At 35.4% G+C, this 17,436-nt stretch overlaps 1 protein-coding gene across 1 annotated transcript; it reads left to right on the top strand.

Moving 5' to 3' along the window:
• Positions 1-11,726: 11,726 nt before the first annotated feature.
• On the top strand, positions 11,727-14,276 carry LOC111891099 (low affinity inorganic phosphate transporter 1-like). The gene is made up of 2 exons (XM_052769565.1): positions 11,727-11,798; positions 12,386-14,276. Exon 2 carries the CDS (start codon positions 12,413-12,415, stop codon positions 14,018-14,020), a length of 1,608 nt encoding a protein of 535 aa, XP_052625525.1. The 5' UTR covers positions 11,727-11,798; positions 12,386-12,412; the 3' UTR covers positions 14,021-14,276.
• The last annotated feature ends 3,160 nt before the right edge of the window (positions 14,277-17,436 follow it).

Below are 17,436 nucleotides of genomic sequence, written 5' to 3'. Positions count from 1 at the left end.
TGTTGTTTTCGTTGCGAGGAGAGGAGTTTTCCGAGAACGAGAACTCATAAGCCAAGGGGACAGTAGGAGGCAAATCGATCTAGAAGAGATTCAAGAGTCGAGCTATGAAGGAACCTCTAACGCTGGCACTCAACCCGAGGAGGAAACTCCGGTTGAACCAATTGACGAGTCATTACCTCTTAGACGTTCCGAAAGAGTTAGAGTTCAACCCCAGTTTTATGGCTTTCATATTACTACCGAAGGGGACACCTATATTAGTGATGGTACACTAATAAATGTAGATGAACCTAATAGCTATAAGGAAGCCGTGGCTGGCCCAGAGTCTGCAAAATGGAAAGAGGCAATGGACAACGAGATTCAATCCATGTATGAAAACCAAGTTTGGAATTTGGTTGCAATGTGCCCGGACGTAAGACGGTTGGGTGAAAATGGATCCTCAAGAAGATGACCGATGTGGATGGGAATGTGTACACGTATAAGGCACGATTGGTTGCGAAGGGTTTTACTCAAACTCCCGGAGTTGACTATGATGAGCCCTTGTCGCCAGTTGCTAAAATAAAGTCTATTAGGGTGATGCTAGCCAATGCTGCATTTCATGATTATGAGATATGGCAGATGGATGTCAAGACCGCTTTCCTTAATGGGAAGTTGGCTGAGGATGTTTACATGGCTCAACCAGAGGGTTTTGTCGATACGAAGCATCCTAATAGAGTGTGCAAGCTTGAAAAGTCCATTTATGGACTTAAGCTAGCATCTCGCAGATGGAATCTTTGGTTCGATGAGAAAGTCAAAGATTTTGGATTTGTACGAAGTGAAGATGAATCATGTGTATATGTCAAGGTCAGTGGGAGTATAGTTAGCTTCCTCGTTTTGTATGTCGATGCATACTGCTCATAGGAAACGACATCCCGACTCTGCAGGAGGTTAAGTACTGGCTCGGGAAGTGCTTCGCTATGAAGGACCTCAGAGAGGCTTCCTATATTTTGGGAATAAGGATAGTGAGAGAACGAAGTAAGAGACTAATAGGACATAGTCAGAATACTTACTTGGATAAGGTACTAAAACGTTTTAGTATGGAAAACTCGAAGAAGGGAGAAATACCGATACAGAGTAATGCCAAATTGAGTAAGACTCAAAGTCCGAGTACAAAAGCCGAGATAGCCGAGATGAGCCGAGTACCTTACGCTTCCGCAGTTGGCTCAATCATGTATGCTATGACTTGTACTCGCCTTGATGTGGCCTTTGCTTTGAGCATGGTCAGTAGATATCAAGGGAACCCTGGCAGAGCTCATTGGATCGTAGTCAAGAATATCCTTAAGTACCTTCGGAGGACCAAGGAATGGTTTTTAGTCCTCGGAGGGAGTGATGAATTAAAGGTGCGAGGGTATAGTGACGCCAACTTCCAGATCGACAGAGACAACTACCATTCGCAGTCGAGCTGGGTCTTTACCCTTAATGGAGGAGCAGTGACTTGGAAAAGTTCCAAGCAAGAAACCGTAGCTGATTCAACGTGCGAATCAGAGTACATTGCAGCGAGCGAAGCGTCAAAGGAGGCGATGTGGTTGAAGAACTTCATTGGTGACCTTGGAGTTGTGCCTGCCATAAAGGAGCCTATGGAACTTTTTTGTGATAATGAAGGAGCGGTTGCCTTGACCAAGGAACCGAGGGATCATGGTAGATCTTGGCATATCGACAAAAATATCACTTTATTAGACATCGAGTAGAAGAAGGACACCTCGTAGTAAAGAGGGTATCGTCAGAGGATAACCCAGCATATCCGCTTATGAAGGGACTGAGTAGGGTTAAGCACTTGCAGCACGCTAGGAGCATTGGGCTGAAAGAGGATATTAGTTTAGATTAGATAGTTTAGAAACATGTAATAGATAAATGTAATTGACATTTGATGATTAAATAAAGGAGTATTATTTATAAGTAAAGCTACTGTCTTATGTTAATTGTTTAACTATTGTTTCACTTTGCATGTTTTGACTTCCTGAATAATTGAGTTATTAAGAATAATCGAATTATTCGAATGGTCCACAATCATTCATATGTTGGAAGTAGGTATGAATGAAGATTGTCATGAAATGGTGTGTAGATTGTCTAAAAGGTATTAGACATAGCAAAGGTTTGCTGGAACGTTCATGAGTGCTTATGAACAAGTTTTGAGCATTGGAATAAACTCACGCATGTTGGAATCACTTTCTGGAATGTACCGCAAGTGATCACAAGACGATAATATCATATGGTCTTAAAACCAAGATATATGGTTTATTTTTTATTAATTGGTTGTGCATTGATAATGCGAAACCGCATCAGTAAATTGATGTCATAAAATGCATTGTTGTGTATAGTTGATTAGTAAATAGTACATGCATATAAGTTGAAGTTTATCTATTACTTTTATCCTAAGAGGGTAAAAGCGATAACAGGGCCCCTCGATGATTTAATTTGACTTATGTGTCGGGCTCGGTCAGGACTGAATTGATGTGTTCAATTAAGTTCTACGTCAAATGAATCTGAGATCGAGAAACCAACTGCTGGACAATAAGTATGACTATGTTCCATGAGATTGTCCGCACAACATCTAAACAGAGGACTGTACGATCCCTTATCTAAAGGACAGGATCTTGATAAGATCAGAGTTTGACAGTGTCTTTGAGACCTACGATTGCTAATAGGATTGTGTTTGCATATATAGTTACTAGACTTATCCAAGTGGGAGACTGTTGGATTAGTGTCTAAGGCTGTAACTATATTTGGTAAGTACTTGACCCGGTTGTGCATGGTCCTTTTGGGTTGCCTTCACCATAGCAACTTGACAGGGTGATTTGTAAAGAGAGAGGAGATATTATTATTAATACATTATGAGAGTAATATATTAAAGGAATAATAATATTATTTAATTGATATAAGTCATAAATTAATTAAGAATTAATTTAGTGACTTAAAGAGGTTAATTGAATAAAGGGGCATAAACTGCCAAATGTATGATAGTTGTGTTTTTGGGCTATGAATCCTTATGGATATTAGGGGGGACGGATTTTAGGGTTAGGATATCTTAAATTCGTCCAAGCCTCATATCTAGAAGGATCTTTGGATTGCTTAGGGCCTAAGTTATTCAATTAGGGTTAAGGATGTAACCCTAGTAGCTCATAGTATAAATAGACCCCATGGATGAGGGAAATGGGCCACTCTTGCAAGAAAGAAACCCTAGAGCCGATTTCCTCACTTCCTCTCTCTCTTAAGATCATCCTCTTATTAGTTGGTGTTTGTAAGCCATTAGAGGAGTGACAATTATGACTCTAAGCTCCAAGAAGAAGAAGTTTCAAGCAATCAACTTAAGGTATTCTTCTAGATCTGATTTCATATATTATGATTCAATTGTTTTCACTAGATCTATAATTGTAATTCTTGGATACATTGTATGTTCAATTAGAGAAACCTAGATCCAAGCATTAGGGTTTGCATGTGCACAAAGGAAAGTTCTTATGGCTCAACCCCAACAAAATGGTGGTTGGGTTTGTTGAAGTAACCATTCCCCGAATCTCAGGTGCCAAAACCTAAAGGTATTGGTATATCCGTTTCTCCTCAAAAGTAACCATGTGAGGTACCAGTTTTGCTAGTTCGTGAATTGGACGGTATACTTCTCTATTTGTGTTCCAACTATAGAATGGTTCCAGAACTCAGATTCAAGCTTCTGAGTTTCATCCTTGGGACAATACTCCTCTATTAATAGCTTCTTCAGGTGTTCCCAAGTTAGATGATACGCTACTACATGGCCTCGGGTTTGCACTAGGTTATTCCACCAGGTCAATTCCCTAACCTGGAGTAGACAAGTCGCATACTCCACTTTGTTGCGTTCGAGGCATTTGCTAATGTGAAGTACCAACTATGTGTTGTCAATCTATTTCAACAACCCGACCGCACCGACTTTTCCATGGAATTCCTTAGGTTTACAGGACATAAAGGACTTGTAGTGGCATTCTCTTTCTGTTAGGAAGTGAAGCGGATAACTAGCAAAACCAAAAGCACACAAGACACAGAATTTACGTGGTTCGGTCAAGGTGACCTATGTCCACAGGCAGGAGGGGAGTATTCTTTATTCTAGAGCTCTCAACACATAAGTTACAAGTACAATTACACATAGATTCGCCTATCAATCTAGAATTCATGATACAAAATGACCTAGCTTGCATCCCTATTACTACTTAAGGTATCAGACCTAGAAACCCTAATGAGCCAAGCCCATTGTCCTATAGGACCATGAAGGGTGTTAACCAATCAAAATCCGCCATGCAACATCTTCTAGAACATTCTTGAGCATTATCACCTTCTAGGCATACTTGGATCAACATGGCACAGTAAAGGAATCAATATGGCGCATCATGTACCAAGATGGTCCATGATGGCACAATAGCTTCTTCATGGTGCAACATCAACCCTATTTGGCTCATCAAGGATCTAAATGGCACAAGAGAATGAAAAATGTTGCATAACATCAATCTTGGAGCAACAACATCACTATGAGAAACAAGCACATGCATGGCTCAACAAGGCCATACATGGTGCAACAGGAAAACAAGATGGCGCAAGAGGAGAACAAGATAGCATAAGAGCATCCCTCTTGACCCATCTCTTCATTATGTGGCACAACAAGGACCCTTTGTTGCTCCATATCCCTTCTAAGTGCAACAAACCTCTTCCAAGTACTCAAAGCTCCTTCCAAGCGGTCCAAATCCCCTTGAACACGATCCATTCCTTTGGCACTTAATCAGTTCCTTTGTCTGATGATCCATTCCTCTCTCGTAATATCCATTTCTTTATCACATGCTCCATGAACCCTAAGTGCTCCATTGAGGTCCAAGTGCTCTAAATGCTTCATGAACATGATCCAAATGATCGAGTCACATTTAACAATATCCACCTTGATTTGAGCTTACTCTAAACTCCACCTCAAAGAAGAACTTCCTTTCCCTTCCTGCCATTCGTCCCTAAAGGGACCTACCTCCTGCAAACATCAACCAAGTCCAAGCAAAGCTTCAACTTCTCCGTAGGCAACAAAATTTTCAACATATCTGCGGGGTTGACCTTGGTATCAATCTTCAATATTGAAAACTTGTCTCCTTCCAGAATATCCCGAATGAAATTCAGCCTGACATCAATGTGCTTTGTTTTCTGATGATACACAGGATTCTTTGCAAGACTCACTTTGACTGTCATAATACAAGATATGTTTCTCCACCTTTAGAGCAAGACTCTGAATAATCCCTTGCAACCATGTCTCTTTCTTCATTCCTTCCGTCATGGACGTGTACTTGGATTTAGTTGTAGACAAAGCAACATTATCTTGTAACGTTGACTTCCAACTGATGGCACATCCGAATAAACTGAATATGTAGGACGTTCACAATCTACGCTTCAATAAGTCACCACCATAATTAGATTCAACATATCCCACCAAGTCACTCTTCGTATTTTCTCCATACACTAGTAAAACATTCGTCGTTCCCTTCAAGTATCGCAAGATCCACTTTACAGCTTCCCAATGAGTCTTCCCTGGATTACTCATAAACCTGCTAACCATACTAACTGTATAAGCCGAATCAGGTATGGTACAGACCATAGCATACATGAGACTTCCAACAACACTATTGTATGGAACCCTGCTCATGTAATTCCTTTCTTCATTAGTAGTGGGTATAGTGTTTGGACCAAGTTTAAAGTGAGCCACCAAAGGAGTTCCAACTGGCTTGGACTAATCACAGTTGAAGGATTGCAAAACTTTCTCAATGTACTTCTGTTGAGAAATACACAACCTCCCTACTTTTTTTATCCCTTTGTATCTCTATCTCTAGTATCTTCTTTGCTTCTCCCAGATCCTTCATCTCAAACTCATTCTACAGGGTTGCATTCAAGTCATTTATTCCAGCCATGTCTTTGGCTGCGATGAGCATATTGTCAACATACAGCAAGATATATATATGTAGGAATCTGGTGATAATTCCTTTGGGTAAACACAACTATCAAACTAGTTCCGGGTGTAGCCATTTGAGATAATGAATGAATCAAATCTCTTATACCATTGTCATGGAGACTGCTTCAAACCATAGAAGGATTTCTTCAGCAAACATACATGGTCCTTCTTAGCATCAAGGAACCCTGCTGGCTGGGACATATAAATCTTCTCTTCTAAATTACCATGAAGAAATGTAGTTCTCACATCAAGTTGTTTAAGCTCCAGATTAAATGCACTCACCATGGCCAAAAGAACCCAAATTTTCTTGTGCTTCATGACCGGTGAGAACACCTCGTGATAATCAATTCCTTCTTTCTGAGAGAACCCTTTTGCCTCCAAACTCACCTTGAACCTAGCAGCTTCAACTCTTGGTATTCCTTCCTTCTTCTTAAAGATCCACTTGCATCCTACCGGCTTTGCTCCCTTTGGTAATGGAACAAGTATAACACTTTGGTACCTAATTGGATGATGTATGTAATTTTTTTCTGCATTTAATTTCGTTACATATCGATTTTTCTGCAGCTGAAAAGTGTTTATTTAAATGAAAATTATAAACAAAATTGAAAAATAATATAGCCAACGAGATATACTATTACCGATGACAGAGAGTATTACCGGCGACAAATATCTTTAGCGGCGATATTTTGAACGATAGTGATAGGGTAAAAGTTACTACTTTTACTGGCGACAAATCCAAGTTTTGGCGGCGATTTTTTGTGGTGCTAAGGCCTCGTTTTCTTGTAGTAAGGCCTAACAAAGGAAGGAAAAAGATGTCTTCCCACTATTGCTTTAACCTTGTAGTCAGGCCTACATATACATACCTGAATAAAAAAACAAGACCATTAAATTCAAATTTCATAGGGTAAAAGTAAAATATAGGCTAAATAGTTTTAGATATTTACCTCTCTGTATGTGTGTCCCAACATCAATCTTTGATTCCAACCGTGGTAGGAGTTATGAAGTTTTTAGTAAAAATAAGGCACTTTTGAAATTGTTTGGTAGAAATAGGGTAGTTTTTTTTCCTTTGTAAATATAGATCTTTTTGTTTGGACCCCACCGGTTTATTCAAATTACATATTATACATTAAATTAATAAAATTAAGATTACATTTTTGGTCCTTTAGCTTATATCATTGTTTTTTATACAGCTTTTCTTATTAGAAACTCAACATTTTAACCTTATTATATATTATACGTTAATTGCTTTATTCAAATTACATATTATACATTAATTACTTTATTTTGAAATATGTTCATGTATTATTTTTAGGAAATTACATTTTTGAATAAATATAATCAACACCTTTAAATAAACACCAACATCAAATATATTATATTTTTGTGAAAAAAAAAACATTTAAGTATGACATTACATTACTAAATAAGCATTAAAAAACAATACAAACTAAGCACACATTTAAACATAAATTAATAAAAATACATACTTTACATGACAATGTTTATTGGTTGAGAATTTGAACAATTTTTTCGATTATGACCAGGTTGGTGGCATAGTCCACATTTGCGAGGTTCGTCGGAGTGGCGAATGTCCATCTCATTACGAAAACGATTTGAACGTCTGTAACCTTGATGAATAGAGAGTTTTAAGTAATCTGCTTGAATATTTTAATCTGAATCTAACCAATAATCAATGTGAGAAAATGGTACAAAAGCAGAATTATACTGATGTTTATACGTCATTGTGGTGTAAACATTATTCACAATAGAAAGAGGGTTATTCACTCTATACCGACAAACTAAAAGAGCATGAGAACACGGGAATCTTTCCATTTTCCATTTTCCACATGTGCATGTTTGTTGAAAATAATGGACAGTATGTGTATTTTCTCTGTTGCCATTTATCCGTAACTTTGTAACAATTCTGTAGACACCTTCATTGTGATTAAACTTGGTTAAATTATGGCATTGTGCACGAGTGTCCCGGTTACAAAATAGACGCTACATACGTGATGACAGAGGTGTATTACAATTCATTGCAACATTACTATGTTATCTAAAAATTTGCACGGTTCTGATAAATATAAGGTCAATACACGCCCTAATCGGTAGATGTCTTGCTCCCCGTAACACATTGTTCATACTCTCATATATATTTGTTGTCAATCCCCAACGACGATTTTCATCTTATAAAAGACACCACTAACTTTTATTGATTTTGTTTAAATACTATCAAGCTTCAAGTTTGAGTTTTTTTGACTTCTCTCATATTTGTAACAAACTTCCGTTTCTGTGTGGTGCTCCTAATAGTCCAGCATAATTTTTTAAGACCAAAGTTCTTGTACCTTTTCATGAAATTACTTCTAATGTGTCGAAGACATAATCGATAGTATGATAATGGCTCTTTCTGTTCTTGTAGATTTCTCATTTCATGAATTATTTCATGGTGTCTCCGAAATTACAAATAATTGTCTATCTTGAGCAACAAAATGTCTCAATTGGTAAAAGAACCAACACCAACTGCATGATGACTCTTTCATTGATAATATCATATGCAAAAGGTAGTATGTTATTGTTATCATCTTTTGTGATAGCAACAAGCAATTTCCCCTTATATGAACCCTTTAAATGACAACCATTAATAGAAATAACAGGTCGGCATAGACGGAATGCATCAATATCAGGTCCAAAATCCCAAAAAATATACTTGAATGTTGCAATATTTGAGGAGTCATTTGGCTTATGAAACCACGTCACAACTATATTAGGATGTGAAGCTTGCAAAGCTGCAATGTACTTAGGCAACTCATCAAAATCACTCTTCCATGTTCCATAAATAGTCTTTATAGCTTTTCTCCTTCCATGACATGCCTTCAAGTAAGAAACATGAACATTCAGAAGGTTTTTAATATCTGATTGCATATATTTCACTAGATAAGCAACATCTTTTTCAATTGCATGGAGGATGTATGAGGAAATAGTTAAAGACTTTAAACTTCTATTATTATTTCCAATACATAATCCAAAGAAATAGTGAGCATCCACCCAATGTATACTCTTCCACGTTTGATGATTTTTCTTCTTAATTGCACGAACATACCATGCACAACATGGTGTGTAGTTCATAGTAGTTGAGCTTTGTCATCTCCTAGAGTCTTGCAATTTGCTACCCATAAGTTACTTTTACTTTCGTACACTTTAAACTTTCTGTTGTATTTGATTAACCAAAGTGTTACTGCCTTCTTAACTTGTACCTTACATTCAAATTGCATTCCTAACCTTATTTTTTTTCTAATTCCTTCCAAACATCTATATGAATGTTGTCTTCTAAATCGGTTATATCATCGTCGCCAAAATCTCCAACATCATTCATAAAGCTTACAACCCGAGTTTCACAAACATCATCATCATCAAAATCTTCGCAAACATTATTAAATAACTCAATATTAGTATCTTCACTATACTATGAGTTGGCTTCATCAAATCCAAAGTCATTGTGTGCTTCAAATCTATCATCATTAGGTAAAGGAAATGCTACATAAGGGATTAGGCTATGACACTTTAAAATTACGTAGAAGATCTACATAATTGGTTATAATAGGAGGCATTATTTGTTCTTGAGCACTTTTTTCTACTACGATAATAACTTGGGCGTAGTAATTTTCATCATTCTCGACCAAATAATACATCACATCTAGACTTGACTCACTTATGATTCGTGAAATATTAGATTTTCCACCAAGCTCGTGACATTGTGAGATATTCAACTTATATGTTGTTTTTTCTACTCCAATGTGTACATAAACTAAATCCTTAAATTCTTCATATTACAGTTTATGCCTAACAACATTTGAAGCGGTCAAAGTTGAATGATCACCCTTTACGAAACCTTTTTCATATACAATATTATAACCCCAATACAAATTAATCATAACCAGACGATCTAGACTTATACTGATACATACACCAGAATATAACAACACCGATAAATCATAAGATAAAAGACGTACATCGAATGAAAGAAGGATAAAGAAATGGAGAAGAGAAGAATTATTTATGTTGAAATGGATAAAAAAGACTGATGATAAAAATAGAAATTTATAGTACAAAAAATGAATTGATTAGAGAATTCAATCATCTGCTTTCTTTGAGTTTTTATGAACAGTCGCAATGACTTTTAACAAACTTTTGCAGGTATATGATCATGAATAGATATATTCATAGATATTTTAGAGTTTTCAAAAAGTAACATAAATATTCATATATTTATTAATTATAATAAAAATCAATCAAACAAATATAATATATTGAATATTTAAATTTATTCATAGGTATTTATGAGTTCTATATATATTAACGATATAAGTTATTCAAAATATTAATTGGAATTTAATTATATAATTTTAGTAATAATAATAAAAACCAAAGTTTTTGTTAATAAAAGCTAACAACTAATAATGATTTAAGTTCGATGACTAAAAATGTAACATTCAACGTTTGTTCAATTCTAAAAAGTAAAAAAGGACGTCAACTCATGGGGCGCCCAACAAATAGACTCATTCCTGCAAAAGAAAAAAAAATTCCTTATTTCTACCGATAACTGTCAAAACAACCTTATTTTTACCATGAGGAGTTATTATGAGTTGAATAACCATTATCCATTGTTTTTGAATCACTATTCGATGGTTAATGATTTTAGGGTTTTTATGTATCCATTATTTTGCTTGGGCATTTGCAGATGCAACTCTCGCAAGTCTCTTTATTTAATTAGCAAGAGAGGGGGTGCTAGTTAAATTGAAGACATCCTCTCTAATAAATAAAGTTTTTTTGCTACATTTCAGTCTCTAATGTGTTTTGACACTTGTCATTTTGTGATATTTTTAAATAAATAATATCTACATGTCAATTTATAGTTTTTTTTTTATTTTTAAAATTAAAAAACCACATAATCTTATAGTTATATATGTAAAGTATCAAATATAATAAATATTATAATAAATTGCAATTAATATGTTTCTTCATTCTTTATTTCAAAATTTTATTTTAAAAAATACTTATTATTTAGATTTTAATATTTTATTTTCTTTAATGAACCCGTGTAATACACGAGTTTTACACCTACTATATATAAAACAAACAAAAAAAATCCATCGAGGAGATTCAATTTAGCAAAATAGCATCTAATTTCTCTACCCCAAAATATAGCATTTCAAATTCTTAATTCACTTAATAACAAAGAAAACCAAACCAGTAGCAACTAACTAAAACTAGAACCAATAAAATAAAAGATAACATTTGATTCCGGTTTGAAATATCAAATAAAAGATAACATTATTTTTGGCAAATTCCGTGACATATTACTATATTAGAGGCCAACTAAAACTAGAACCATTTCATTCCGGTTTTACCTGCAATGGACCAAATTAAACAAGAATCGTTTAAAAAAATATGGAGCCAAGAATGAAAATTAAAACCTAAAAACCCGAAACAAAAAAATGTACGCATTGAATATAGCCATATCTTATTAAATCATGTTTATTCGATCGGGAAAAAGTCTTGTATACCCTAATATCTTACTGGAGAAATGTAGCAAGCTGGAGGCGTTGACCGGATAGGTGATTAGATCATTAGATAAGCAATGTGCAAACGTTGACCTAAGCTACTATTTGAGAGCATATGCTTATATGCTTCCACTCATGATTCTGTGTCGTTTGTCTTTAAATATCCCATGAGTTCAAGACATCTTCTCATCTCCTTTTCTTCCTTCAAATTCATTCTCTCACTAAAACACATTTGCAGAGCAAGCAACCCTCCTGACAAGGTATATATAGATATATATAAATCAATATGCTCTTTCCCTCTAAACATTTGACCAAAAGTTATTCTATTTTCTTTATATTTTAAATCTTGTTGCTTTTTATTTTCTTATTATATAGTACAAAGTAAAATAGTCCAATATGAAGCTTTTTATCTTCCGTATATTTACTGATCACCCGGAAAATTCAGAGTAAGATCTCATTAAGTTATAAAAAAAAAAAAAAAAAAAAAAAAAAAAAAAAAAAAGAAAGACTTCACTCACTTGTGTGTTTTTGTAAATGCATGCATGACTTTTTGTTAAGAGCCAAAATAGTACCAAAAGCCGTTGGCCAATCAATTAGGTCACTATCCATGACAACGGCAACTACTTTTAATTTCTCATTTAATAGTTTAATAAGAATTTCTTCATTTTTTTGAAATTTTATATGATTCTTCAACGTCAATAATGGAAATATTAAATTCTCCTTACATATTTCTATTAGAAGGACTATTTATAAATTGTAGTTATTACAGTAATTATTATTATCCAATAGAATATGTATTTTGATCGTTTTCTAAATTAACATTCACTTTCTATATACTTGAGTGTAGGTGTAGTTTTGGAAGAAAAGAGTAGCCATGCCTCGCGAGCAACTGCAAGTGCTCAATGCACTTGATACTGCGAAGACCCAGTTATACCATTTCACGGCAATTGTCATCGCCGGAATGGGTTTCTTCACCGACGCATACGATCTCTTCGCAATTTCCCTCGTCACCAAATTGCTTGGTCGTATCTACTACCACAGGGAGGGTGCACTAAAGCCCGGAACTCTACCCCCTGGTGTGAACTCTTCGGTCACTGCTGTTGCTCTTGTCGGAACCTTAGCTGGTCAACTCTTCTTCGGGTGGCTTGGTGATAAAATGGGCCGAAAAAAGGTCTACGGTATGACTTTGGCTGTCATGGTTATATGCTCCCTCGCTTCGGGGCTCTCGTTTGGGAGGGAACGGAGATCTGTCATGGCTGGCCTTTGTTTCTTTAGATTCTGGCTTGGGTTTGGTATCGGTGGTGATTATCCTCTCTCTGCAACGATTATGTCGGAATACGCTAACAAAAAGACACGTGGTGCCTTTATCGCTGCAGTTTTCGCCATGCAAGGGTTTGGGATTTTGGCCAGTGGGATTGTGGCGTTAGTCGTGTCGGCTGCTTTTGACCATGCATTTAGTGCTCCTTCGTATGCGACGAACGCTTTATTGTCAACTCCGGTACAAGCCGACTACGTCTGGCGTATCATACTCATGTTTGGTGCGATTCCGGCAGCAATGACTTATTACTGGCGTATGAAGATGCCCGAAACTGCACGTTACACCGCTCTGGTTGCAAAAAACGCTAAACAAGCCGCATCAGATATGGCTCGAGTTTTGCAAGTTGACATTGAAGCCGAAGAACAGAAGGTAGAGACAATTACACAGGATAAAAGAAACTCATTCGGATTGTTTTCAAAAGCATTCCTCCGTCGCCATGGACTCCACTTGCTTGGAACCACCAGTACCTGGTTCTTACTTGACATCGCTTTCTACTCACAAAATCTCTTCCAAAAAGACGTCTTCACAGCCATCGGATGGATCCCTCCGGCAGCAACGATGAACGCCATTGGAGAGGTTTTCAGGGTGGCCAGAGCTCAAACTCTTATCGCACTTTGCAGTACTGTTCCCGGATACTGGTTCACAGTTGCATTTATCGATATCATCGGTCGTTTCGCAATCCAACTCATGGGATTCTTCTTTATGACGGTTTTCATGTTCGCTCTCGCCATTCCTTACCACCATTGGACCTTACATGACAATCGCATCGGCTTCATCATCATCTATTCTTTGACATTTTTCTTTGCTAACTTTGGTCCTAATGCCACCACATTTGTTGTTCCTGCCGAAATCTTTCCAGCTAGGCTCAGGTCCACTTGCCACGGTATCTCTGCAGCCGCAGGCAAAGCAGGCGCGATAGTTGGTGCTTATGGATTTCTGTACGCTTCTCAGAGCTCTGACCCTAAGAAGACCGATGCTGGTTACCCTCCAGGTATTGGAATCAAGAACTCGCTCATCGTTCTTGGTGTGATCAACTTATTAGGGATGTTGTTCACGTTTTTAGTCCCTGAACCGAATGGTAAATCACTCGAAGAACTGTCTGGTGAGAATGAGCAAGATGACGATGTGGAGCAAACTACATCTAACCGAACTGTTCCTGTCTGAATTGGGACTATTACACAACTACGGACATTCAAGAAATTGATTTACTTATGTTGGATATACATGTTTGCTTTATGAATCCTAAAAAAGATTCAAAAAATGGTAACCAAGGATACCATGTTGTATTGTTTATTTGTTTGTTTTCCAGTTGTATTTTTTGTAACATAAAATTGTAGCAAATTTCATAAAGTTGTAAGAATTTGGTTTTGAACATACAATGAAAATTGTAGTTCACATTGCAGCTAAAAAAGTTTGGATATATTAGCATGTTCTAATACCTGCACGTTTATTTTTTTAAATAACGAAACCCTAATTCAAAGGCTTTTGTTATCTCTTTCTAACTACAAGTGAATATATATATATATATATATATATATATATATATATATATATATATATATATATATATATATATATATATATATATATATATATATATATATATATATATATATATATATATATATTTTGTAACATTCCGACTCCCAGGTGTCTTATTTCACAACAAAAAATGACACCTTTAGGGACGACAAAAAGCGTCACAAATAGTCAAGAAAGTCGCCCCTAAAGGTATTAGGGACGACATGTTGTCCCAATTGGGTCGCCGCAAATACCTCGTAGCTAATACTCAAAAGTCGTCCCTACAGGCGTCGTCCCTAATACCTGTCGTCACTAATATCATTTGTCGTCCCTAAAGGTGACGTCTCTAATAATATTCCGGCAACCGGTCAGTACTATTCCGGCCAAATATTCCGGCGGGATGTGTCGTCACTAATGCTGAAGATCGCCCCTAAAAGTGTCGCCACTAATGCTTGTTTTTTTTAGATAAAATTTATATTTTATATTAGTTTATATTATAAAAATACATAATTTATAAAATTGTAAAACTTATAATTTAAAAATCTGCATTACATAAAACATCAAATAATATAGAGAAAGTATATCACATTAACATTATCTAAATCCATAATAACATCATTCATATCATAAAACAATATATATTAATCATTGTACCCATCATCGTTTTCCTCGTCGCTGTTGGTCGCATTGTCAATTTGCTTGCTAAATAAGCGGATAATATCTCCAAGTGCAGTCACAAACACCGGGTTTTGGAGAAAAGCGTTAACATCCACATCCTACAAAGTAAGAATATAAGTTAAAATATATCATAGTATAAGAACAAATTATTATTACTTAACAATTAAGTCACAAACACATGAAGTCCTTAACAATTTAACAAACTACCAAATTCATTACAATTTAACAAACTAACAAACTAACAAGCTACCAAACTATCAAACAACAAAATTCACAACAAATTAATAAGTACCTGTGTTGGTTGTGGTGTTTGTGACTGTGACTGTCACTGCCACTGGGTGGGAGCACTTGTACCCGCTACGGAAGGCTTAGGCCCGATGCCTCTCACATGTCCCCTTCGAGCACCTAACACCTTCTCAAATAAGGCTATCCAATCAATGGAGTTCGGATCACCACCGGAGTCGGCTATATGCTGGGTTTGTAAAGCAACCTCAGCAACTAAAGCATTCTGCATTTCACGAATATTGTCAATATACTTCAAAACAAACACAAAAAAAAAACAATATTCTACTTCATTTTTAAGTAATAATAACTTACATATTGTTCTTCAACTAATGGATCAACGAATTCCCCTTGTTTATTAACATGTGCACGATGAAATACTTCAAGTTTATTCAAATTCTGTTTAACATTTAAAAAATATGTTATACTAAAATAAACATTACAAAATATGTTATAACTAAATAAACATTAATATAACTTACATTTTTGAAAGAAGCACTACCGTAGTTGCACATCCCTCCACGATTTTTAACTACTTGCTTCTTTCGGCATTCTTTGTTTACACTGAATCGTTTACAATGTGTATCAGTTAAGAAGTGGTCAATAGTAGCACTCCAATGCGCTGAATCCATACCCACAGGGGGTCGAGCCCTTGCTGCCTCCGCACCCTCTAGCATATCTATAAATTTATTTTTTGCAATATTTTTGCGGCCTCTATACCGCTGACATATCCGATGGTTCAGTGATGCCCATAAAATTCTAGCATCGAGATCATTTGAAATGGCATGAAAATCAAAATATGTCTACAAAAAATATAGAAGTTAAATATAAATCAAAATTAAACATGTTAAATATAACTTTATAAATAATTACCGAAAGATATGTAAACATTCCATTTCGATCGGCTTCAGGAACTTCTTTCCAGGTGTTCTTATCCAAAGCTATGTCACGCCAGATATAACTTCCAACCTCCCGAATGAAGCATTCATATACATCCCCAATCGGCACAAAAGTATTCATGTCAAATATTATTTTTAGAGGTTTTCTGCCGTTTGCTTCATATAGCCGATGCATTTTCTTGTTTACTGCCATGCCTCTTTGTCTGGGAGGTATAGCTGCAAAAAATATTAATAAATTTAAATATAGTTTTTTATATATATACAATATGAAATACAATGAATTAGAATAAATCTTAATTATCATCAATCTGATGAACACCAAAATCTCCACCGAACGGATGTGGTGGCTCGTCACCACCATCACCTCCATGGCCCATCACAGCAGCCATGTGATGAACCAGTGCAATCCAAAAAATGACACGAGTGCAGTGACGGATCTAGAAAAAAGATATAGGGTATACAATGTTTACACAAATTATTACTATCAAGATATTTAGGTCAAAAGTCGATAAGAACATATCATAAATTAAGAAATGTCATAATATAGTTAACAATGTAAAAAATGATGACAAAATATAATATTCTTAAAAGTCAAAATGAAAAATCACAATCGGCAATTACTATATATAAAATTTTGATTAATTTAACAATCCAAAACATAAAAAACAAAATAACTATCCTACAAAATAACAGGTTATATACAATTAACAAACCTAGGTAGAAAAATAAAATTCAATTATTAAAAAACTATATTATAATTTATAGATAATACAAATAATTACATTACAAATATTGAGTAATATTATTAATGAAATCATAGAAGTTAATAAAATTAACAAAAGATAAAAACACATAATCAAACACATTCTTAAAGCCAAATACACATACTCACGATGTATAACTTTTGATTATACTAAATTAACATATAATCAAACACATTTTCAAATACACATATATACACACTTATATCAAATTCATGCACATATATATCAAATTAATACACACACACACATATATATATATATATATATATATATATATATATATATATATATATATATATATATATATATATATATATATATATATCAAATTCATACATAAATAGAGTATATTAATGCACCTGTGGTTGTGGTTGTAGAACTAGAACTGAAAATACTGGAGATGGCGGCAGTGGAGGTTGGGAATTCACCGGAGACA

This window comes from Lactuca sativa, chromosome 3 (assembly GCF_002870075.4).
Source record: "Lactuca sativa cultivar Salinas chromosome 3, Lsat_Salinas_v11, whole genome shotgun sequence".
Taxonomy (NCBI): domain Eukaryota; kingdom Viridiplantae; phylum Streptophyta; class Magnoliopsida; order Asterales; family Asteraceae; genus Lactuca; species Lactuca sativa.
Note: the sequence above shows the minus strand (reverse complement) of the source record. Positions and strands in the feature narration are given on the sequence as shown.